Source organism: Haliaeetus albicilla, chromosome 11, assembly GCF_947461875.1.
Source record: "Haliaeetus albicilla chromosome 11, bHalAlb1.1, whole genome shotgun sequence".
Classification (NCBI taxonomy): domain Eukaryota; kingdom Metazoa; phylum Chordata; class Aves; order Accipitriformes; family Accipitridae; genus Haliaeetus; species Haliaeetus albicilla.
In genome coordinates this window covers 5673810-5699763 of record NC_091493.1, presented here as the reverse complement: position 1 = coordinate 5699763, position 25954 = coordinate 5673810, and the positions used below count along the sequence as shown (strand labels likewise).

The window sequence follows — 25954 nt, the reverse complement described above, 5'->3', positions numbered from 1 at the left end:
CATCCTAGGTATTTACTTACCAGTAAAACATGGAAAATAGGGGAGAGAGGAGTTGTGCTTTGTGAACATGAGATCTGTAGTCATACATCTAGACTTACTGTTACTTGACACCCGGAGCACTGTGTGATAAGGTGCCACATTTCCAAAGACAGTAACAATGGAAATACCAAGAATACTTACTTTTTTTCCTTCAGATGTGCATCTGTAATTTGTAACAGTAATAATATAATTTTACAGCCCTTTTAGCTCCTCTTCTTTTTTATATATAGAGGAGGAAGATAGGATTGTAGGATCCTTTAGGTCAGAGGGGACCTCGGGAGGTCTCAAGTACAGCTTTCTGCTCAAGCAAGCTCTGGGGTCAGACCAGTCAGCTTGGGGCTTTATCCAGTCTGGTGCTAAAAACCTCCAGGGTTGGAGCCTCCACAAACATCACATGCTCAGGCTGGAGTCGTTCACGTTACTTGCCACCAGTGGCCATCAAGCAGGTAGAGAGCTGCAGAGGCGAAGGGAAATGGCCCAAGGTGGCACCAGTCTCCCTCCTTGGCCGAGCAGTATGGGCTGGAAGGACCAAATAAGTCATCTCCAGATGTCCCCCAGGTGGATTATCCATACATTTCTCTTCGTGTTATTTAACATTCATAGTAAAGAGTTGGGAGACGTAATGAAGCAGCACATGCCACATTGCTAATGGGGCAATGCACTTTAAAAGCATTATAGCATCGTAGCGCTTGAATGAATCCAGCTAAAATCCAGCTAAAAAAACTCCACGCTATTGTGGTACTGCTTGAGAGAGGTAAAGACTTTACTGGTTATTGCAGGATCTCTACCTTGAAACTTGATTCAGGTCTTGAGTATTTTTGGACTCAGTCTTCTGCTAGCTGTAGGTGAAGAGTACATACCTCCTCTGTCTGGCACAGACCTCTGTCCTCTAATCTGCGTCTTTATATGGGGCTCGGGGATTTGGGCATTACCCGTCCTTCAGCTACCTCTTTGTTAGGCCAGAAAACTTACAATTTGGCGACACTTCTTGTTTACCTAACTCTAACCAGGGCATGTGTGTTGTCTGGCTGATGTCAAAGTACATTTGAGCCCAGTGGGCCTTTTCACTTGCCCCATGGGGCATGTTTTAGCCCCACAACGTGTCTTTCAAGGATGTGGCCAGTATCAGAGGCTGGAAGAGCTATTCAGGGTTTCCCTTGAACAATTTTTTTCTTTCCAAAGTGTGATTTCCAATCAGAGCTACAGGTGTTTGGCAGTAAACTGAATTATATGTTCTGAACAGTATTCAAGAGTGTATTTATATGTGGGTGTATGCATGTATAATAGTGTAAAATACTATCAGTGTGTAGATTTTTATCAATTTTAGTCTTTTTTTCTGGATTTGCAACTTCTGTATGAAGCAGCTGTCTTAATTTTCTAAAAATGTATCTTCTTTTATCATTAGCTTTCAAGCGCATGATTATCATGGGTAAAAAGGGAGAGAAGGGAATGATGTTTTTGCTGTTCAAAGGGATCTCAACCTCTGGTTTTGTTCTGTTGTGTTTAATAAGAGATTGCAATGACTGCATGTCCCGATACCACTTACCACATCGCATACCAAGTCTGGTTTTCATTTTAATTAAAAGAATAAATTAAAGTTGACTGGTCACTTCTACTGTTTTATATGTTTATAACTTCAACTTTTTTTTTTTTCCCTAACATTTTGAAATACTTCAAAAATATTTTGAAAAGCCAGGAAATGAAAGCCAGAGCTCTAAAGAGCAAGGGAGGTGGATTGCAACTAGAAAATAAATTTGGATAGCATAATCTAACAGCTGTTTAGGGCAGGTGAACAAAATATGTCTTTTCTCAGTGTATTCAGCAGAAAACATCTCAGTGTTTTAAGAGAGATGAAGTTAACAAAGTGTCTTAGAAGGCCTGAGAAAGAAAAATAAATCAGGGTTTCTTAGTTTTTGAAATACGTCAAGTAACAGAAGTGTTGTTATGGAAACCCTGAAGATGAGTGTAAAGTTTCTTGTCTGTTGCTTTGTTTTTTTGAGAACGAAGTCTGTGCACTTTGGAGACAGTCATAAACCAGAGATGCTGGTACTACCAGGAGCAGAGCCAGCCTTGGGGTCAGCACTCTCCACCCATCTCCTTCATCTAACTCCCAGCCCAGCTGCTATGTTACAGACCTGCCTTCTTGATTCCTCCCCTCTTTATAAATCATAAAACTGGTTGCTTCCTATTTTGAAAGGTGGTGTGTCACTTATAAAAGAGTATCAAAATACAGCTGGAGCCTGTTCACGCTTCCCACCCTAACTCAGGGTTGCCTGAGGGGCTGCTGTGGCCCATTTTGCTAAAGATTGTGTGCACAGCTTGAAGAAACAAATTCAAGTGTGGATTTATCTGAAGGGATCTCTGAATACCCTGATGTGAAAGCACCTGTTCCCAAGGGCAAGGTGGCTCGCGATGCGTTCTCACACCATGTGGGTTTGCTGTGAGCCAGGGTAATAAATTACTCATGGGCTGAATTTATCTTTTAAGTGCAATCTAGTTCTTGCAAACCTCCCATCGCAGCAGAGTCCTCTACATCAGCATATGTATGCACTGGTAGGTTGTGCTTACAAGAGGCTTTGAGCACCAAAAAGGGGCAATTTGCACTTGTGGCATCGCAGTCATAATTCCAGGTTAAGAGCTGCTCAGCCAAAATGGAAATTTGAGGCAAACATTGCAGCTTGACAAGGTGGACTGTGTCCTTCCACAAAATCACTTGCTTGGGGGAAAAGCAATCTGTGTTTGAGGTTGTTGGGTTTGTTTGCTTTTAAGATTGAAACATATTATTTATTGAGGTAAGACTGAGTCAAATTAGACAAGCAAACCCTACGTTCCCCCTAAGTATTCAGGCTTTTCAATATTTTATCTAGGATAAATATGAAACTCATCTATTCTCTTTGATCACTTTTTTTTTTCATATATGGGTTTCAGAAGCAATGGGGTAACTGCATATGAGGATGAACCAGCAACATGTCCTGTGTTCATCTTGCACTGGCTGCAGAACAGTGTGTTCTTTTGAATTTCACCTTCACTGTTTTAATTCCTCAAAAATCAAACTCAAACTGAGCAATTCCCCAACATGTAAATCACAATTGAAATATTTCTTGGCACGCTTTGCTATCCACTAGAAAATTGAGACTGTGGAATTAGCAGCTGCAAACCTTTTATGTTGAAGTGCTTCTCTATGAGTGTCCTACAGCAGGTAACTATTGGTACAGTGGAGGGACAGTGAAGAATCCTTTAGAGTTTAAGGGAGGACTATGTGGTGGTGCTGCTCCACGACTGGAGCAATGGGTCTTGCTGCATCCCATGCCATATCTTGTCTATCAGCCTCAGCAGTCGTGGGCTTTGAGAGCAAGGATAAACAGATTTGTGCAAACCAAGACATATTGCTGTCGCAAATTATCCTGAACTGCATCAGGCAGGATTTTTGTAATCCTTCAGCTGATCTTTGGGTGATGAGGTTTCTGTAGTCATGCAATCAATGTGGTCTGTTCTTGCTGTTCTTACATGAGTAACGGCGTAGTCTGCCACATTGAATCCTACTCAGGAGCCTCCATCTGCACCCCAGTCCATAATTTTTTGAGCATCTTCAGTGAATCAAGCAGACTTGTTGATTTTTTGGGAGGCTCTCCAGTTGAGGGGGGAGAAACTAGAATCAGTGCAGTGTAGACAGGAAATTCATGCTAATCTTTAATGTGCTGTGACAGACAAAAAGAGTCTGGTAACAAGTTGTGGCCAAGGGAAGAGGTTTATGGCCTTACAAGGCACCTGTGTGACTCCATACTTTGTTAGTACTCTCTGAACTGACTGTTACAAATCTGGCCCAGACAGACATTTCCTATGTGTGCTAACTGGCTCCTTGCTTCTTCCTTTTTTTTTTTTAAATTTTTTTTTAAACACCGGAATAATCTTCAGGAATATTGTACATAAGACAAAATTTGATTTGACTTTAATTGTATTTTTTCATATTCTCTGTCTGCTCAATAGCTATCTCCTTGCGTCCTTGTTATCTTTGTTTGCCAACTCACACCCTATTTTAAGAGGTTTCTCTAGCAGCTTTTTTCACTGTCTTACAGATTTTAACATAGTCTTAGAGCCTCACTGCAAACAAACTCATACGGTGCTTGCCAATGCAAGTTGCAAAATCCTACATGCACACCTTTAGGCTGAAACCTTACATAAGAAGTAATTTAGAGTCACAGAATAATTGAGGTTGGAAGAGAGGTCACGTATCCATCCCCCGAACATACATATTACAGTTGTAAAGATCTTGGAATTTAAACTTGAAAAGAGGGGATATATGTGTGTGTGTGCATATATATGTGTATATTTTTGAATGTTTTATATGGTTTTTGAGGATGTGGGTCCTCTAGGTTCCGCCATTAACAAAATCCTTATAATAATAAAAATCATACTAACAGCAAAAAACCCCCAAGTTTTAGATCCTCCCAGACTGAAGCCACGTGGCTGGAAGTGTAAGATATCCATTTAATTTGCTTTGGCTGCAGAGTTTACTTGTGAAGGTCACAAGAGAAGATAGTTGAGAATTAACATCTCTGCACAGGCAGTATTTTTTCTGGGATAATTCATTAGCAAGCCAGACAGTAACTATTTGCTTCCCCTTTCAAGGGTAGTGTTAGCAGTGTGCTTTGCAAGAGGTTTGTTTCACATGGGGATGTTAAAGGTGGTTTAACCATAACCCATAGAGGCACTTAACTAAATCTGAAGTGTTAAACCAGCATCAGCCCATCCCTTTTACTTCTCTGAAGGTGAAATCTTGCTTTGAATTGCTTTGGGCAGATCTTTCGTTCTGTTCGGCAGTCTCCAGCATGACTTTTTTTGTCCAACAACCTTGTTTGGTGCTTTATTTGTGCATGTCCACAGGCTACATTGCTGTATGGTGTTGTTCAAGATGGGCTGACCTCTGGGACAGCTTTGACTGCTTCCCGAGTTCTCTTCCACCAGCCAACTCAATACGTCTTTACCCGGGGTTATGTTCTTTCTGCCCTGCCACACTTTTATGTCTCTTGTTGTTCTGCATACTTATTCCCTACTCTGCTGGGTATGCCTTTTGCTCTTTATGCTTTGCTTCACTTTCCTGCCTTTCTCTCATATAGGTTTTAGTTCCTACCTTTAAAGCCCAGAGAAAGTTTCTTTATCCTTTTTTTCAGATGCTCTGAAATCCTCCAAGCTCCTCTCTGCCCCTAGGCTGCTGTTACAGATTTTGGCGATCACCTTCTTTATTTCCATTCTGTATTTTTCGAAACGTTTCTGCAGACAGGGTAGAAACTCGGATGCAGATCTGCTGTTATCTCCAGTAATCCTTTCTCTGGAGTAAGTCTTGATTGCAATCCAAGAAGTGTTACTGGTATTCACTGCTTCAGGCTGCTGAGATTGTACATGTTTGATTCACGCTCTCAAGCCCAGTTGCAAAACCATTTCTTAAAAGCAAACGTTAAAAAATAGTCATAGCATGCCATTTTTGAAAAGGCACAACAAAACTTCCCCCATGTTGCTAGCAGGTCCCAAGCAGCAAGGCAAGGTGGGGCAGCATAGGTTGGTAGATACTTACTGGTTTTTGGACATCTCTTGTGGACATCTCAGCATGGGTTTCTGCTGATTTTGGAGAAGCTGGCATATGTCTCGTCTGCTTAACCCCAGACAAGGTTATCGGGTCAGGGAGCCCAGCGGCTCCCTCCTCCACTGCCCCAGAGCAGCTGGCGATACGCAGTCTTGGGGAGACTGTCCCACTGGTTCCTCAGATTCAGACTGTCTCTCCAAGAGTGTTTATACGAGGTGAAATAAGTTCGTTCAACTGAAAAAGGGTTTACTGGAGCATACGAAGGGACTTGTCGTTGTTTCGCTGGTTACGCCAGCAGGTTTGAGAGTTGTAACTCTTCATGTCTTGCTTCATTTACCTTGCTCTCATTAGATTTTATCTAAAAAGCAAAAAGCTTACTTTCAGGCCTTTTATAAGTATGTTACACATGAGACTCTGCAGTGTTGTTATTCTCAAGACTGACCAGGTGCTGAGCATTGTCAAGACCTGCTTTCAGTTCCCTGTCATTTGCAAAACTTGAAAAGGTTGAGCTTTAAACTTATGCTGCAGATGCCAGCTTAAAATGAAAGTGTTCTGGAAAATAAGGTCAGAAGTTGTTTAGTCTTTTCCAGGGAGGCATCTAAGGAAAAATTGTATTTTTCTCCATATTCAAAACACTCTTGCAACAATTTGCAATGTTGCCATGTTTTGGAACACAACTTAAAATTTGGCAAAATGTGTATTTATTTATTTTTTTTTTCTTTCCCCTTCTTCTGTCAAAACTTACTTACCCAAATTTGAGTAAGGGATAAACGTATCAGGACTTACAGTTCCCACATGTGCATGGGCTGAGAAGCAGCATGGGCTCAGGGCAAGCTCTGGCTTGGTGAGGGCAGGGGATGCTGGGGAAGTGATACTGGGGTGGGATGAGACATGGACCAAAGGGACTAAAACTGGTCTTTGCAGCTTCCTGGGAAAGCGATGGAAACTGGGACAGGGAAGGAAGCAGCCTGCTGTTGGTAGGAGCCACTAGGTTAGCTCAGCTTGGAAGATTTGGTTATAAAAAGCCCACTGTTGCTGATGACTAGCTGTAATGCCACATTGCCTTTTTGTAACTTGATAACCATTGACCTGGCAGTATTAATGACATCCTGTTAAACCAGATTACAGGTGCACATCTCTGGACTTTGAAACAGTAGACTGGAAATCCCTCCTATTAGACAGCTCCAGAACAAGCAAGGAGTGTTAAGATCATCCCTTCAGCTTTAACCCCTGATTTTCTTATTTCTTTTCTTTCCCCCACCTTAAGTTTTATTGCTTTCTTTACATGGTCTGTGTTTGTGAGTAATTCGTGGAGCTGTGAACAATGAAGCAGACTGTCGTCAGTAAAACCCTGGAGAAAATAAGTTTTCCAGAGAAGGAGACATTGGATAGCAGGGAAAGCCAAAGCAAGGCACTGCTTAAAGCTGCCAGCTGCTTTCAGGGACAACCTGTTCCCATTTTGCATGTGCCAGAGGTGAATGCCAGTAAGGCTGAGGCCAGCTGGTTGTGAAAAGTTTGGGTTTAATAAATTTCCCAATTTTCTGAGCTGAAACTATGATTTGCCAACATGCTGAATATTTGAAAGCTATATTTAAAGTTGGTGGAGTTGAGCTTTCAGAATACAAAGAGTATATTATATGATAAGTATTGTTAAAATAAATTAAAATAAACTCAAGATTGAGTCTTTTCTGTTGGACACTCCAAAGTGGGTGCTTCTGACCTAAATGCCCTTGTCACTGTGTTGATGGGATAACTCATGCTTCATTTCAGGTGTAATTCTGGAAATATATGCAGTATTGTTCAGGAAAATGTACAGATCTGTAGTGATATTTCCTAAAGAAAACTAAGTACAAATAATTTTTGTTCTGTTTTCAGAGGAGAGCTTGAATAGCATCCAACAAATAAAGCTGCAGTCCAAGTGTGAAACAGCACGGGTGAAATAAAATATTGAATAGTCATTCATGAATTCTACGCTGAATTGTGGGAATCCCCCTCCCACTCCTCATGTCATTTTGGAGTTGCATGATGAAATTTATATCCTAATGAACATGTGAGATCACGCTGAACCCTGCTTTGTTTTTTCCTAATTTCTGCAGTGTAAAGTGTTTTTGTTTTTAAACCTTGCATGGAGGTGCAATGAATAATTAGTATCCTCCCAGGAGAACCTGCCTTTTTTTTTCCTAAGGGTCTAGGAACTGAAAAGGAACCAATAATGTGAATAATGATAAAACTGATTACTCTTATCCATGTCTCAAAGGCATTGCTGGGATATACAATTGAAAATAAAGAATTAGGCCTTCCAGATGTCTCCTGTTTATATCCAGGAGCAGAAATAGAGAAATACAAGCTAAAATGTCACTGTCCCCTTCCTAATGTTAAAGGCTTTACTGGACAACAGAAGAAAGTGTATGTTATTGAAACCCCATGCTGTATAGAAATGCACTTTGGATTCTTAGATATCCTATCAGATATTCTTTTATCTTTAAGAAACTAAGGGGCTGATTTGGGCTTATGAGTCATAGAAGACTTTGACTTGAAATAGCAAGTGGCTTTAGTGCCTCTAAGCTGGGAGGAGAAAGGGAGAGCTGGTAATGCACCACAAGAATTTTGCCCATTATATAAATTACACGCAGGCTGACAAATTCCTCAAGTCAACTTAATCTGTTTTCTTCTGTGCCCAGAAAGAGAAAATGACCATTTAATTATTGTGAGAAAAAATTATCCTACTAATTGAGAGAGTCACATTAGTGCAATTTAGTTTATCGTTCGATTTATTTAAGGAACTTGGGTGCAGTTCAGCCAAAGATGTTATTTAATGTTTAATTGGATGGACCGAAAGTGACAAAGCACCAAATGTCCTCATCAAAACAAATATGGCCTGTGTGCTTTGCTGGTGTTATAATACAGGACAAAATCGATCTTGCTTTGTTCCTATGTGCTTCAATCATCTGTATTTTTACTTTTCTGTGCTTATAATAACCCATATTTAACTTTGCATCCTAGGGAAGCTATACAGTAACTTGTAAGAGCAATAACTTGTCAGAGCAAATGCTTATAAGAGCATTTTCCATGTATAGACTATTTCCCAGGAACTATTTCCATCATTCCTGAAATGCAGCCTAAAGGTACGAACCGTGCCCACTGACAGCTGTGGTTTTATTTTCACTGCATCGCCTGAGCACAGGATAGCGATGCTCTGATCTGGGCGGATGCCACAAATGTGAGGCTGGGGAAGACTAGCTGAGAGCAATTCAGTGTCGGCCTATTTTAAGAAGGGCTTTAAGAAAAAAAAAAAATCATGGATTTATTTTTAATATTGTTAATATTCATCATTAGGAAATGTAATACTCTACAGCCACCACAGTTAAGACAGAGTGGCTTGGGCACAAGCCCATGAATAACGCAGACCATTATTGGTCTGTGTTTTGAAACAAACAAATATTAACACATCTTAATCGGACTCGCTCTGATGTCAACTAGCCACTTAGCAAATAAAGTTGCAACTACAATGTAATTAGCACAGAGAGTTTAATTTGCAAAAGCATGGCTCTGGCCAAGAGTCCCAGGGCTTGGGAAACGCATGGTAGGGACCAGGGCAGCAAGGGAAGCTGTTCCCTCGTGGATTTCATAGGAAAAGCTTCATTTCCCAAAGTCTTACTGCACCTCCCTGAAATCTTGCAAACCAACTCTGTTTTTCAAGCTGACTTGAGTTACAACCAAAAGCCATATGTATAAAACTGCAGAACTGGCTGTTCCAGAGCTGTCATGGAGCTGCCCTCGGTGGTGGGGTACAAGATCATCCTGGTGATTTGAGGCTGCTATAGTTTTATAACACGCTTCTTTTTTCAAAGCAATGCTTTACTGGTAGCAGCTGGGACTTACTTGTAGCTGCCCAAGAGGAGCATCGCACTTACTACAAGGCTTCTGTTCATCGTTCAGAGGAGGTGCATCCGTTGAACAGTGCATTTAAGCACGAGTAACAGTGCAAACAACATTCTGCAAACATATTAGGAGGCAGCAAGAATGGATGAATTTAGCTGCACCTACCACAAATAATTCTGTTTCCTCAGCTAATTTGCAAGCTGCTAAGAAAAGTTGCGAGTTCTGGTTGACAAGTGAAAAAATAGATGGGAAAGAGGGCAAAAGTGTTTGGCAGTGCAGAAATTTTATGCCTTCCTGAATGGCATTTATATAAAAATCTGTGCAAAGGAATGAGGATAAGGCTTTACTGTCCAGGAGGATCACTGGGAAAAATAAACGAGGATAAAAGAGGAAGGCTGCTGGTCTTTGAATCCAAGGAATGAAGGTAGAAAATTCCCAGCATAAAAATATATTTAGCCAAAGGTGGGACGTGATTCGAATAACAGAGCCTGGAAAAAGAGCCTCCCATGTAATTGAGCCTTCTGAGCGTCTGCCAAACCCAAAATATTTTGAGTTTATGCATGGCTAAACTGACTTCTGGCAGCTATTTCTATTGGGAGCAGGCTGGTGGCTTCTGGAGGTATTGTTCTCTTACGTATCCTCACACTGGTCTCTTCCTCATATTTGTTGTGAGAAAGGCAAATGGATGGCACCCTTTGAGCTAGAGAATTGATTCATAAAACTTGCCTTGCTGAAAGTGTGCGTCAGAAACACCGACGTGATGTGGCAAAGGCCCATTTCACTGCTTGCAGGACCATTAATGAAGTGACTCATCGGTCAGATGATATCAGGGCATATTTTGTCCATGTAGGAATGGAGAAGAATAGGGACTTGAGGGGAATCCAAAGTATAGCCACCAAAATACAGCTGCCAGCCTTTACTCTTGATAAGTCCTCCATGCTAGTGAAGACAGATTTCTATGTTATTTTATTTTTTATTTTATTTTATTTTATTGTTTTATTTTATTTTATTTTATTTTATGCTCTGTCTATATGAAAAAAACTTGCATTGCTCCTCCATCAATATGGAATAGTTTCTTACAGCTGACAGAAAAATGCATAGTTTGGATGCAAGGTAAAGCTCCACAAAATCAGCTCAGCTGTAAATTAAATATAAATGTTGAATTCAGTAATGCTCAATATTTCGGCAGAAACACAGCATTTTCCAATCTTCTTGCCTCAAGTAAAGCATCACTTGCATTATTTAGTGTTTGTCTTATGGAGATGTCAAAGGAAGTTGCAAATTCTTCTCCATTAATTGATCAATATTGTATTTATTTTCTTTTGGTTTCCTTATGTGGTTGATACCTCGAAGAAAGCAATTTATTTCATACATGGAAAACTGCACTGCGTAGGCTGCCAGCTAGGAAAAGAAAATGGGTAAAATTCCTTCTGTTTATAGCTGTGTTAGACCCTTTATTTCCACAAGAGGTGAATTTGGCTTACGGTCTGGGGAGTTTATTGTTAGGTGTTTAATGCTCCAGATTGCTTAATTACATGACAGGAGAATGGGAGACTTTTTCCAGTACAATAAATTGTAATTAAACAGCACATCTATTACTAAACCCTACTGAAAGAGAAGCCGCCTACCCATATCTCTTCTCTTGCTGTAGTGTCAAAGATCGAATACCTTAACCTTTCAATTCCAGCCTTCCTCAGGCTACTGTTCTGTTCAATCCTTCTCTTATGTACTTTGAAAAAGATAGATTTATTTTCTCCTGCAGCAGCTGAGTTTGTCTAATGAAGTCTTTTGCGGACTGTTTTGTGGCTTGGTAGAAGAATATCGCTGTCTGAGGAGGACCGGGGAGCTGCTTGGCTCTAGCATCAGAAGCATCGCAGAGCTTTGGAAGAGGGGAGAAGCAGCAGCAGAGGTGGGCTCGGAGCCATGAAACACCTTCAGCCTTGTAGCTGGGGGTGGTGGACCAAGGCAAAGGTTACTCAAGTGGCTCCTTGTGCTCTGACCACCTCTCAAAACGGTCAGTTCATTCCTAAAGATCTCTTAGAGACTGCATTTGGCAGTGTCCAGAGGCTGCAAAGCTTGAGAGCGAGGAGCAGCTCATCCTTGCTGGAAACCCCACGAGGACAACCCCATGGCACCCCATTAAACACCAGGAGGGGCAGTGGAGAAAGGCAGCGTACTTTAACCCAGAAACTTTAATTTGCATTACTTGTGGTGCAGAGGTGGACCAGGCTGCAGTGGGCTTTGTGCCCTGGGCTTAGCGCGGGGCAGAAACGGTGTCGTCGTGAGCTGTTGTTTGCAATAGTAATGCATCCCCAGTGCCAAGGCACTGCCTTTTGGTAGCCAGAAGGTCACCTGGGATTAGCCGAGAGCTGTTTTGCACCCTGAGGGGAGAGCTGCCACTTGGTCACAAGGTGGGCACGTAAAATACAGCCTCTCTAAGGCATTGCTTGTGTTCCTATGAGTGAAACCTTTCCTTTCCGCTGCGGGTCTAGAGGAGGAGAGTCATCGTTGCTCTGCAGGAACAGAGGATGCTTTCATGTTCAAACTGATTTAGGGAGGCTTTTCTGAAACGACATCATTTCCATCATTGTCACGTTCTTGCCTGTATCCACATATTTTGCTAGGAAGTCTTCTCTATGCTTTTTAAATTAGTATTTTAATTTCTTCACCAATATGCTTCTTCCATACTGGGGGAAGTGGTTGATGCAGTAAAAGGGTCGTGAAGACTGTAATAAAAATAATCTGTGCAACATCATGCTTTCCAACCCAGATCTCCAAGTCCTTTGCCAAAATCAGGCAGGAATTTTTCTTCAGGGTATGGCAATGAGAGCTCAATTTTCTACATGTGAAAAGTAGGCTGTAAATTGATGGGATCTGAGCTAATATTTCTGTGTATTACTCCAGAGAGCCCTTTCCAACCCCAAGGCACTCCTTTCCAGCATCGTCTCTCCCTCATGGGAATTTTCATCTCGTCTTCCTCTCAATCCTTGGAGAGCATCTGTGGTGATGAAGCCTTGACTTGTTATCGTGCATGATCATGAGTGAACCACATGATTTTTTAATAGAGTGAGAAATGCTTCCCCCCCAAAAAAAACCACTGAGCCGTAAGAGTCAGAACCCAGCTTCTTATTTTTAAGTCCTTATAAGAAAAGAAATGGAATATGGGAATAGACGTAGCTTTCTTACAAAGATGAATGATCAGCATGGATTGCTTTGTGAAGCAGCAGATGACATCTTGAGCAGTGGGACAGATCTCAAAATGCTTTTGAATAATGTGATCTATTTGTGCATGACTGTTCAGATTTGGCTGTCTTTTCTCTGGAACTGGTTATGACTTCATGAGCTAAAAGTGAGGTAAACTCATTCCCTTTGCGGATATTTTCTATAGAGCTTTTTGCAGAAATATCCCCATTTCAGCTCTGCTGAAACTCAGTTCTATTAAAAAAAAAAAGTATTCTTCAAAATCATTTAGCAGTCTCTGAAGTGTGTGAGGCACCATGAAAGTTTGATTTTGCTCATTCTTGAGAAAAATATCTATATATGAACAAATGAATCAAGCATTTATAAAAAAAAATGATAAAAATAAATTGACTTTTAAAGGGAAGTTAGCCTATAGAAGGAATGGGGTCAATTTGAAGCCAATAATAAATCAGCAACCTCAGAATATAATTCTCAGGGTTATTTATTAGCCCCGAAGTATTATATTGTGTATTTTAGTATTTCTGTCATTGCTTACTGTGTGAATATAGGTGAGTGCATACTTGGGAGACCTTTAATAGGTGCTAACTGTGCAGTATCAATGGCTAGTATTAATACTCAACGTGATGGATGCCATATCCTTATCCTTTGCCTTTACATATTGCCATCCTATGTATTTCTACCTGCTGTGATGGGAGCTGCAGAACTGTGCACACCGCGACTGCCAGCCCACCGTAACTGGCCAGCGTCTCCCAAAGGAAATGGCATTTTCTCCTCCTCATATATAAAGTGTGTGTGTGTGTGTGTATACATATATATACACACACACGTACTTATATAAGTAATCAATTATAAGTATATTTGCTGCTTTCCTAGTAATAGTTTTAGAGACTTGCTCTTGATACTGAAATATATACTTGCTTCCTGGTAGTAATTTCATAGTAGCATGTTATATATATATATATATGCACAAACTTTTCTTATTAGTCATAACTTGTAATAAAGAAATTTTAATAAACACAACCCTTCCCCCCCCAAACTCTCTGTGCTTCTGTATTACAGAATACATTGCTGCAATCTTGACACTCCCACAGGCCAGGTAACCTTTAGGTCATGATACTTATCAAACAGTAACTTTTAGTTTCATAAATAACAAGATATTTTTTTTTAAATGTAATTTTTTTAATGAGCACTAGATCTGGGGATGTATGGCACCAGACAGTGTAAGACCTCTCTCCCTCCAAAATACTTTGTGCATTTAAAGGCACCCTTTGAAGTTTGCCCTGCCTTAATACAATACCTTCTTCCATCCACCTCTACATACCGTTACCCTCTTTCTTTATTCTGCTATGGAAATATTTGACATTTTCTGCTGAATTTGAATTATCTTATTATGTGCCTAGTAGGGATATGGTGTCTAAACTTGTTTCAAAGTCCTCAAAGTTTGCTTTTTCTCATTGGTGTGGCGTTTTGGTAGAGTAGCATGGCTAGGCTGGAGTCATTCTTGCTTTGCGGGGTATCATGGGTATAGTGGTGTAGATTTACACACAGATACGTAGGGCTGATAGGACTGTATTTTAGAGCATGTGTATTATGTAGGAGAAGTTTCTTTTTGTGATGGCGGTCTTGTTTTGTGGCGAGTACCTCTGGATTCCCTCTGCAGGAGGTAGGGTTGTATAATCTCTTATCAAATTAATTGGATTTACTTATTTTTGCAAGCATTCGAGGCCCAGTTTGGTATCTAATGTACAAATGCAGATAGCCGTAAGGCGGGTAAGAGCCTGTAAACACTGATCTTCCCTCTTGCCACGTATAGACCCACAGAGAGCAAGTCAGTGAGGCACTGTGGACTGGTGTAGCAGGATCCCTTAACATTCTGCTTCCCAATTTCGGATGAGAGGAGGCTTTTTAGTGACAGATAACATGTGAAATCCTCACTTTTCAGTCTTGCACTTTAATTGTTACAGCCTAAATGGTGGTTGTAGGTGTGATAACCCCGTGTTCCCCCCTTGCTTCTTGTCATGGCATCACTTGTGTGTGCAAAAGGTGGTGGGGCCATCTTCAGTTCCTTCCCTTCTCCCAGCTCTTGTTCCTCAGATGTCCTTTGAAACTCCCAGGCTGGCCCTGAGCTCTTTCCTTCCATTCAAGCTTTGCTTTTAAATCCCCCTTACATGTCTCCTCTCGGCACAGTATTGGTAAGCAGATAAAGCAGACTTGCTCACGTAAGATGAAATGTTCAAAAAGGAAAGGTACAGTGAGATGGGAATTAAATAATGGCCACAGGTCAAAGTAATTTTCCTTTGATAATAGCTGTGTTATTCATGGATGAGTGCTCTCAGGGATTAGTTTCTCAGTGAAAATGAGCAAAATTACTCCGTGGTTTTCATATGTGGTGTTAAAGACCTAAATCTTTTCCTTTTTTGATACAAAAATTGGAGAAAATTTCACCTGAAAGTGTAATGCATGAAACAAAGTTCCCATTGAGCTTAGTGTACTAGTATTTCCTGACTGTGCAGATAGCCCACTAAAAAACCTCAAGTGTTGAAAGCTTATATACACAACAGTTGGTTTTAATCTTTTTCTGAGTTTGTGTTCTCCTTCATAATACATTTAATTGGTTTTCAAGTTGTAGGACTCTTGTGTTTTTATTCACAGTATAATCAAATACATTTTAAAACTTAAGTCTGAAAGAACTTAATTTCCCTTTAAAATAGTCTTTTTTTTTTCTTTTTTTTTTTCCCCTCACAGATGGGAAGGTTGAAGTGACAAAAGAAGGTGTGAAGCTGTGCACCATGGGACCTGGCAAAGTATTTGGGGAGTTAGCCATCCTCTACAATTGCACCCGAACAGCAACTGTCAAAAGTAAGATCATTTTTTTAACTTGGATGTTGAATGATGTGGGATATCATTGGGAAGTAGGGTTCTTCTCATCTCTTCTTTGGAGTTGCAGCCTCTGTTAGACGTTCCACTTTCTTAATTAAACTCTTCAGGGCATTGATTATAGTCTTGAATTTAGCCACTGTGAGCAGGAGGAAGATGCAAAAGAAGTGCTTCACCGGATTCTTTTGCTCAGGTTTGTTCACATAGGGAACCTCCTACATTGACACAGCACGGTTGATGCTACCTTATGCAGAGGAGCCTGTAGCTAATACCATAGGTTTCCTTATGATTCCTGCTGAATTTTATGATATATGTAGCAGTTGCTTAGAAGAGCAAGGGAAACTCAGTAAGTTAAGCTTATGTATTTTTTCAGGACAAGTTATTGTTTTCCCCCTAAATTGGCTAAACAAAAAACCTGGATGGCACTGATCCCCTACTCTTAAGTCTCCAGCACTTATCCTGTAATCTGGTTTCTTTTATGAATGTTCTGGGCAAAAGCCTGGATTGCACAATAAGTAGAGGAAAAATCACATTGCTATGTGATAAAACATAAATATGTTTTCATTTAAATTCAGATTAATAGTTGAGATTTGATTTATATGATATCACAGTCCTCCTTGATCTTGAGGATAAAAGTTTATGGTGACATCTTAAGCAGAGAGGTTTTATAGGCGATGATAAATAGTTCTGTGGCTTAAAGACACTGTAGGGGAAAAGTTAGAAGGGTACAGATGGGATATAATAATACAAAGACAAACAAGTGGTACCAAAATAATGAGGCATGTGAGTCCCTGTTCAGAAGAAAGCCTTTTAGAAATACCTAATTTTGGTTCAAAAAGAGAGAAAGAGGAAAAGAACAAATGGGCAGGAATGACAAAATGGGAAAAGATAACTAGATTTTTTTGTGAAGAACGTGGTGTTCTACATCGTTCTGAAGAACTTGACTGGCGTACTCTATTTTCACGTGCACAAACCTTGCCTTTTTACAAGTACTTTTCATTGCAGGTAAATCCTTGGCTATGATATAGTATGTTCACCAGTAGCACATTTCATGGTTCAGAGTAATCCAAATTATTAGTAAATGCTTTGGAGTAATCCCAAATGATGCAGCAAATGTGCTAACTGTACAATTCATGCCTAGCTTGACTGGGACAGCCCCAGCCCCAGAGACCTCCAGGCTCCTTCAGACAGTGTGTTGGGCTGCTCTTCGATGAGATGCTTTATCTCCTTCCTCCTAGTCCACCAAGGAACCAATGGGAACATGGGTGCGAATGGTGGGAGGCACGTGTTGATCCACTCTCTCCTCCCTATACCTTCCTGCCCCCTAGGCGCATTTTCCATGTACAGCCCTTTTTTCTGACCCATTAAGGGTTTGGAGGATTGATGATGGTGATGAATTCAGATAAGCTGCAAGCTTATGTGATAAATACAGTTACAGAAAGTTGGAAGGAGCAGAGAAAGAGGGGAGATGGTCAAATCCTAGAAGAGGAAATGAGGGGATGAGTATTGCTTAGTTGTCCTTAGAAATGCAGAGCTAAAAGGCACCTGATCCTCTAGTACCACGAGCACTACATCATATAATCCTGCATAGTCACACTGTTCCTGTGTCCATTTTCAACCTGTTTGTACAAGTGACTCCAACAGGAAATAATACTGGCAGCAGTTTTTACTATCAGTCTTGCTGTTACTCACTTTTTCATGTACTAAGTCTCCCCTCTTGAGCAAACTTCCAGATTGCCACTTGGCACTTAGTTTACCGAATCCTTTTTTCCTGGTTAAATTGGGGGCAGTAGTAAGGTCACTTCTACAACTGTCCTCAGAGATATCTTTCTTCAAGAAAGAGGTGTCTGCATTTGTTGTTATGGTCTCGTCCTTTCCCACCGGCATCATAAAATTATGATAATTACGCACCTTCTTCTGCTGGCAGCTGTCGGGCATGTAATCTTATTTCCAATGCCAGCGAGTGACTTTTAGGTATTTTCTCTCTCATTATTGCACGAGTAAGTAGCAGTTGTGATTGTAATTGGCTTTATATCCTTTCAAGTGCAGTGGCACACAAGGTCACAGCTTGACTTTGGGGAACTGTTTAAGCTAGACCTAACTGAACAGAGGTCTTGGAGGTATGCAGATCAATTTAGGGCATATTATTGACTTAAATTGTTGCCGCTGCTGCTAATAAACAACTTCAAACATTTGTTTGTTCTTTTGGCTAAATGATAAATAAATGTCGTAAATCTCTAGAAAGGCGAATGCTAGTAAATATTCCATTAAGTCTTATGATAACTTTGATCATTACAAGGTTTATTTCAGGAGAAATGAACAATTGATGATTGTAATGAGAATAGACACCCCATCAACACAGATGCTGGGGATGGTGAAGATGTGTCAAGGGACATCATCCAACTTTCATTTAGAGAAACACTTTAAGTCAGGGCTTCCCAATTTTCACGAGATAGATTTCCATTACCGCCAGAGTGTCAGAAGTGTTTTTTTGATGTGCCTGCCAGTACTTCATTACAAAGATGTTAAGTATTTCTTTTTGAAAAATGAAGTTGCAGCAAAGACTGAATGAAGGATGCATTATGGTAGTGTGATGCTCAGTGTTGCCTTTGGGCCTTAATGATGTGTCTGCTGTGTTGACATCTCTTGCTGTAACTCGTTTGTATGTGTACTCTTGCTTTGGCTTTGTAAATAATAAAGTTTTTAGTGTCATTACTCACTGCATTAATCTACACAGGCTCTTCCACTGGTGCTCGCTTTGTAGGAGATTGCAAACTTAAAGGGATAAATCACTGTAGGAAGGACTTGGTCTTTTAAAAATAATTTAGAAGATTTTAAAATTTAATTATTCTCATCTGACTCCTGTTTCAGTATGACCTCTTTAATAAGACAACGCAGGTCTTTTGAAAGCCTGTCCCAAGAGAATTGTTATAATATTTTTCCAATATTATTGCAGTCTTAAGTAAAAGCAGGATAGGGTTTAACCAGGGCGTGGGAAGAAAGAGTGACCAAACCCTTGAGTGTTCAGAAGCACTGAGGAAGGTAGGGCCACATCTCATGACATGTGGCCTCATCTTTAAGATAACTGCTTACAGTTTTTTGACATCTGATTTTTTTGGTTATTCTGAAGCTTTTGCTTTATGTTTCCAGATATTACAGAAGGAATAATTGTTCTTTCTGGTGGAGACTGTTCAGTCTGATGCTCCAAGTATTGTCACTGTCACAGCTTTCTAAAGCGCTGGTGTTCACAAATCAGCTTCCATTACAGCGAAATCCAAATCAGCAGCTAATTTCTTCCTCTGTCTGTATTGATTATCCAGAGTTTCAGATGCCTACATGCAAAACTGGATGCTACTTGCAATTTAAAGCAGAATCACAGACTTTGCTCCCCGATTCCAACAAATAATTAAATTCAGTGCATTTGAATAAGGAGAACTCCACTCATTACGGATAAATTATGTCACACCTAAAATGATGTCTCTAATCCCCCTGGGAGAGTGGTATTCTCCAAATCCACCTGTTTACCCATATATCTCAAATTGTTATTGTCGTCTTTTTGAGGATGCTAGTTGAGTGTCTTAAAATAGTAAAGGCAGTAAGCTGTGTTTTCAGATCATTCAGAAATAACGTTGTTGACTCAGCGTGTGATCCAAATATTAAAAATAACGCTCGGTTTTGTTGTTGTTTTCATTTACCTCTGCTCTGGCTGGCTACTTTCTTCCTGTAAGTCACCACCACCTATATAGGTTAACAGGCTGAGTGCTGGCATCCCTGAAAACTCTGCCTTGGTTGCCTGTTAGCACCAAGGCAAACATTGGCCCATGGGTGACTTGCTGTGATTAGGAGCCTGCTGCCCTTCTCTTCCTGGGAATAGCAGTAGTGCGGGAGTCCAGCGATGGTACAGGAGGCTGGACAAGAGATGTGGGGGTGCACCTTGGCTTTACCCAAGCCACCCAGCTCAATGTTAGACTCCATTAATTAGGAATATTTCCTGTACACCAAGCAAGGTTTTTGTCTTGCTCATTGCCAAGCAAACACGATTTCCAAGTGTGTTATCGTAAGAGTCTGAAAGAAGCAAAAATGTATTAAAATTCAAATGTGGTTTTGCTTATTAGTAACATGGGTGGTAGATGGAACTATGAGATGTCTGAACCCCCCACCTCCAAAAGACAAAAAACCCACCCCAGTTGAATTCGGGTTGTATATTCAAACTTTGTAATTCTTCATTTGATAACACAAAATATATTCTTAGTAAGTCAAAATTTATCTGCTGTTAATATAGTGCAGTAGTTCTCATTCCTCTTAAAGAATAATCTCATGCGCAGAGTTCAGTAGTATTGTTACAGAGCACTGATTTTGTGAAAGAAATGGATTCTTCATGCACTAAGGATATTATATTTATTTGAGAGGTGGCCTTAGCATCTGAAATTATATTCTCTCGGGGCCAGAATTCAGATAAAAACTTCCCCCCAAAACATCTCGATACAAGGCTGCCAGTTTCAGTAGAGTTATACTGAACACCAGTCCCATGTTTTTAGGAAAATATTATCAGCAAAAAAAAAGAAAACACAAGCTGAAGTTGTTAAACTGTAAGTTATGTAAATATTTTTTCTGGTGAAACTAAGGTTGCCTCCTCAAAAGCCAGCACAAGAGTTGCTCAAGCTCCTCTGCTTATCAGCAGTGCTAATTGTACAAAACTTGGTGCTGCACAGTGTGATTAAGGCAGTAGTTTATCAATTTATTGCCAAGCTTGGATGAGTTTGAATTTCCACCACTGTTTTTTTAATGGAGTCCTATGGAAATACTTCCCTAGCTTGCTAGCTGCAGCCCCAGAAGTTACCCTAACTTTACAAGGAGCTTGGTAATGTGGATAATTTGCAAGGAAAAATAGGGCAACAGTCAGTTGCCAATTAAAACTGCAGAGACTCATTACAAGCCTTTGAGAAGGATGTTGCCTTCATATGTTCTCTTCTAACAGTTATGGGATCTAGTGTAAAGTTTGCTCAGACCTTCTTAAAACAGTCACATATGTTGGAAAGAAGTTGACATTAGATATTCAGCCATTTGATCAAAACCTTTCTGATGTTACAGATATAAAACCCAGGTTGGCCAAGCCAGAGATGATCAGGTTACAGATCAGTCTGGTGTGCTTGCTAGGAGATAAATGGATATATCCTTGAAGAAAGTAATTTAAACCCTCCCTTGCACTGCCTATATTTTTCTCTGGCCTTTACAGTTTTTGCCAGGTAACGTGACAAAGTCGAACTGGATTATTCCTCTAAGGGAAAGACAACAAGAGAAAATGATGTTGAGGACAATGGACAAGACATAGCAGAACTTTTTTTCCTCTCTTCTTGTTCAGTAGGCAGGAGCATCTTCAGGACGGCGTCTCCATGGCTCAGGAGACACAAGCATAGGGCCGGGTGGTCCTAACCATGCAGCACAGGGCAGTGAAATTTTAACCGAAAGACAGTCTAATGAAAGAGAACATTCTGAGATGGGAAGAGCAAAATGAAAAATTGATACAACACCTGAGTTCATTGTGTACCTGAAATGTCAACAGGCTTGTCAAAGGCAAAAATAAGAGCTGGTTAAGGAAGCAGGGCAAAAAAGAGGAAATACTGAAGGATTCATCCTGGCATGTATTGATACTTACTGGATTATTAGTTATTTTTAAATAGTAAGTAGTACAGTGGCATGATGCAGGTGGGAATGACCTACCAGGAAAAGTTTCAGTCCAAGGTTGGGCATGCTGTTGTGTCCTGCCTAGCGGCAGGCAGGCACCTGACAGCCCTGGTGTGAAATTGTGTGTTGTCGTTCTTCCTCTACACATAAACTTTTCTGAGTGAAAATAAGAAGGTCCAGAAGCCAGGCTATCTACTTGATGGACAAATTCTGGTACAGTTTGGGTCATTTCAGGTGTTGCAGCTTCCCGTTGACTGTAGAAACCAGCCAAGGCAGCTTGTTCCTTTGAACTGCGTTTTTAGTATGGGAAATGGAAAAATGACTGAGCAAAAGAATATCAGTTTGGTTTTGGCTGTGGTTAAGTATCAAGTCAGTGCTTAAACTGTTTTCCTTCCAATATGGTGATTTTTATTTTAAACTTTATGCAGTTCTGGTGCTTCAAGATTCATGTCACCGCATGAATTACGAGAGCTGTGGCAGCGCTAACGTTTCCAAAGTGTAGCAGGTGACGATCTGTACAAAAGCTTTAGGGTTATTGCTTATCCTGTCCTTTGTTTTGACTTACTATTTTCAATCATGTGAACTTCAGCTGGTTTCTAGCAGCGCAGCAAAGCTGAGAAAATATTGCAAGCGAGGTACAATAAAAAATAATTGGCAAAGAGCCACGTTTTCTGATGATGAGTGAGAATGATGCTGATGGTCTTATGGAGAAAGCTGATTCAGGGAGCAATGAGGCTGTGGAGGAGCAGATGTGGGGCTACTTGTAAGCAGCACTTTGCTGCTTTGCATTTTCAAGAGGTTGTGAGCTTGCAGAACTGTGTTGCATATGCTTTGTTTCTCCCATTTCTGTGTGTGACCTTCCCCCCCCCCCCCGCGACTGTGGACATACTGGCTTTTGATTATTGTTTCAGGATTCTTTGGACGGGAGGGTTTGAACCTTACTGCTTCAGGAGTCTGAGGAACTCTATCCATTGAAACATCTCTTTGACTCGGGCTTTCACCACTGAAAAGTCTTTTTTTCTGAAAGCTACCAATCCTATCTAGGAAATAAATGCTTTCTGGTATACATGACATTTTCTACCCCTGGTAACACAGGAGGAGAGGTAGTGTCTTACTCTGACTTAAAAACTATGACCCAAAATTTGAAAGTTTCATTTCTTGTTCTTTTTTTTGCCCCTTTCAGTGTTTCTAACATAAAAGGTCTGAATGAAAGTCCCATATATCCAGTTCCTAAGAATCATGAGACTGAAATAAAAAATGACTTATTTATAAGGAAGGTGTAAGCTGTGGCAAGATTTTATTTGATTCTCTGAAGAAATATTTTATCTTTCCCATTTCATTAGATCAACATATTAATTTGAAGGCTACTGTGTTTCAGTTCCTGGGTTAGGGGCAGCTGCAATTTGAGCTGAAAAAGAAGTGAGGGATGGGTGCTGCTGCTGTGTGGCTTGGCTGGGTTATAAAGCACTGGCCCTGCCTCCAGGAATTGTCAGTGTGGATTTTTCTTTCTTTGATTTGAGCTGTTAGTAAAACCAAGAAATCCCTAGTGGTTGCCTGCTGCTTCTTTAAATGCTCTTGTAGTTGGGGAGTTTGAGCCTTTGTTCTTGAGAAAATCTGCCCTGTCTCTCAAAGTCTTTAATTAGTGCTTTTAATTAAAATAAACTGTTTTTTGTTTTTCATTTTCTTTGGGGTTGGTTTGTTTGTTTTGTCATTAACAATACAGTTTGTTTAATTTGCCTGCCCTTGGCATTGTCAGCATTTTGTTAGTCTTTTCAGGATGGAAAGTGTTGCAGTTTAAGGGCTTAGTTTTCTGTGGCGCGTTTGACTGGAATTGGTTTTCTTCTTTTTTTACTTTTTTTTAAACTGAACGTTTGTCTTTTTTTTTTTTTCCCCCCTATTGAACTTATTCTAGATTAGCTTTGTCACAGTGCTTAGCCAGTACCCAGAGTTTTCCCCTTGATCTTTTTAGTTGGTTTAATATTGCCATTATCTTTGTTGGCTCACCTGCAGATGCTTTGGAGGAGAGGCATCGATGTGAGCTGTCTTTTCTAGCAGCGCTCATTAGATCAGAGAAACAGAAAGCAGTGATGACTTTTGGTGCCAGCTGAGTCGTTTTGCTCTGTGAAGATACTACAAACTGTCTTGGAAGCAGGAATGGAAGGAAGATGCTGAAGCGTGGTTGATGGCTTGTATTGGGAGTCTATGAAAGATAAAATTTCTGCAAAATTGAAGAGAAAGTTCTTCAGTACAGTATTTTGGTGTGCATGCCAGTGTGTTGGAAAGAGAGCAGGAGATGCAGCACCATCTGATGAATGTCTTAGTTTTCCTCTCTTTATGTAGATTATTTCCTAGTTAATTGCAGAATAGCTCAAAGGTTTTAGTCTTGGATTAGTCATTTTCTGTAACTCTTCCTTCAGCACCTACTTTAAGGCTTTAGAAAAGGTGTAATGAAACAGAGCCTGGAAAAGTTGTGAATCATTTTAAGTTAAGAGACATCCTTAGGAATGGGACTTGAAAGCTTGTTGCAGCTAAATTTGCAAATAGAGCATGGAGAAATCTTGAATGCGAGTTTTATTTTATAATGAGGTTGAATACCTGGAGAAATAAAGGTCTGTAAAACTATTCAGCCCAGAAAAATTCTTGAAGAGCATTTGTCAAACACACTGGCAGGAGCAGCTCCTGTAACACCTGGAAGTTTTTGGGCATCCTGTGCAATTTTAATACTGATCTGCTAAGTGGTAAAGCTGGCGCAGAGGGAGCGATTCAGCCCAAATGTAGGTGTGTGGACTGCCAGGTATCCCGGCTGCCCTCTGGAGAGCCAGGTAGATCCTAAGCTGTATCTGCTCATCCCTGGATGATGTCTGCATTCATGTTCCTGTTGCAGAGAACAACTTTCCTCTCCTTCAGATACATGATGTTATGTAAAATTCAAGAGTATGAAATCATTTTATTACAGGAAAAAGCTTTCAGTGTAAATCCACATTTAAAAACTGTATAGACATGTTTGCCAGAGCTCAGAATAAAATATTTGTTGTGTCTGATACAGAAGAAGTATGATTGTCATGCAGGGGAAATGAAGCACTTGAGTTGTTTTTAAATGCTTCTGAAAATAATGTTGTTGATATTTTCATGTTGTTTTAATTACAGAGTTGGATAATCTGAGAAACCATCACAGTTAAACACGTTTATAAGTAGATGATGAGTTTCTCCATGCAACCCTTGAAAATGTAGTTAATATTAAAAGCAGCTGTAAAATAATTACTTCACAAGAGCTTCCTTTTATCCCCTTTATTCTTGTCTCTGAAAATGTAACTGATGCATGAAATATGGCTAGAGCAATTTCGATAAATGAGATGACTGAACTTTGCTAATGATAGTAAACCTTCGCTTTGAGCAGAGTTTGATAAACAAGAGAATGCAATAGCAGTATTTGCCATTTATATTAATTTATGGGCTCAGCAATACACGGTCTTTTCTGAGATTAAAATGCAACAGGCTGCACAGGGTCTTGTTTTGACTCACCAATACATAAAAGTTTCTTCTTCTAGGCTATTTCCTGGTACTAATAGGGGAACAAAAAACTGCCTGGTACTAAGACAGAACTGATCAATATTTGTTTCAGAACCAAAGCAACCATCCGCTTTTGTTCTGTATAGCCACTTTAGAACATGCTTGATGTAGTGAAATCACCCCATGCTGCCTTTCCTGGTGTCCATAAAAGTGTAGTTTTAAAAGGTATTTTTACCCTTCATAATTCAAGGTTGTATTCTGAGTTACAGGGGGATTCATTTTAAAGATTTGATTATACCTTTCCATATTGGGGGAGTTGTGTTTCCCTATATTTGAAGTCCCTCACTTTCAATAAACTTCCATTAAGGTAATCTTAAAACAAAACCTCCCAACAATAAGCTTAAATATATAACTAGTAAGTAAATGTTACTTCAATTTATATGGCTTTCAGGCAAGCTACAGCATCATCATCTCCACTGACTGATGTGTTTGGTCCCTTCAAATCGTGCTGATCCTGCTGACTCCACCATCTCTGGTAGCAGTGGGCTCTGAATCTTCCCAACCCACAGGGAAGAGTAGTGGTTTTTTTCAATGTGAAACCTATCTGCTACAATTTTCACTGATATTATATGTTGGGTTTTTTTTAATTATTATCTCCCCCCCCCCCATGTAATATTGTGGGGTTTGGCGAAAACAGTTCTGCATTCATTTTATTCACCGCCCTGATGACACCAAGCCTTAGCCTTAGCCTTCTCCTCTCCAAATTGCAGATTGCCAACCTGTTCAGCCTTTCCTTGTAAGGCAGCTGCTCCATCCCAGGAAAAAGTTGTTCCCTCCTGTGGACTTCCTGAAGCCACACTGGGTCCTCACTGAGTCAAACAGGCTGAGCATGGGGGATATGGGAGTGCCAAGCGGTTATTTAGCAGCAGATTATACCCTCCGTCTTGTTTGTGGTACGATGTTCAATATCTGTATCAGATTTTGGTGTCTGGTCTTGTTTAAGAAGACACAAGTGTTGTTAAAAACCTAGCTGTGGAAATAAACAGTGAGGTTTGCCTTTCTAGACTATTGAAGGAAAGGGGCTGAGCGGTGGACCGTGGGCTGTGTTGGTGGGATCTGCGCAGCCAGGAGGGGACGGGAATGAACCTGGTGGTGGGGCACATGTGGGGGGGAGCTGTG

The 25954-nt window shown here is 40.4% G+C and overlaps 1 protein-coding gene across 2 annotated transcripts in view; it reads left to right on the top strand.

The window, feature by feature from the left end:
* Positions 1-25954, top strand: part of PRKG1 (protein kinase cGMP-dependent 1) — a 521708-nt gene that overhangs the window by 181017 nt on the left and 314737 nt on the right. For both annotated transcript variants that reach the window (XM_069795904.1, XM_069795903.1), the window contains exon 3: positions 15449-15562. In XM_069795904.1, coding sequence (XP_069652005.1) covers positions 15449-15562 — 114 coding nt within the window. The remainder of the gene's footprint in view (positions 1-15448; positions 15563-25954) is intronic.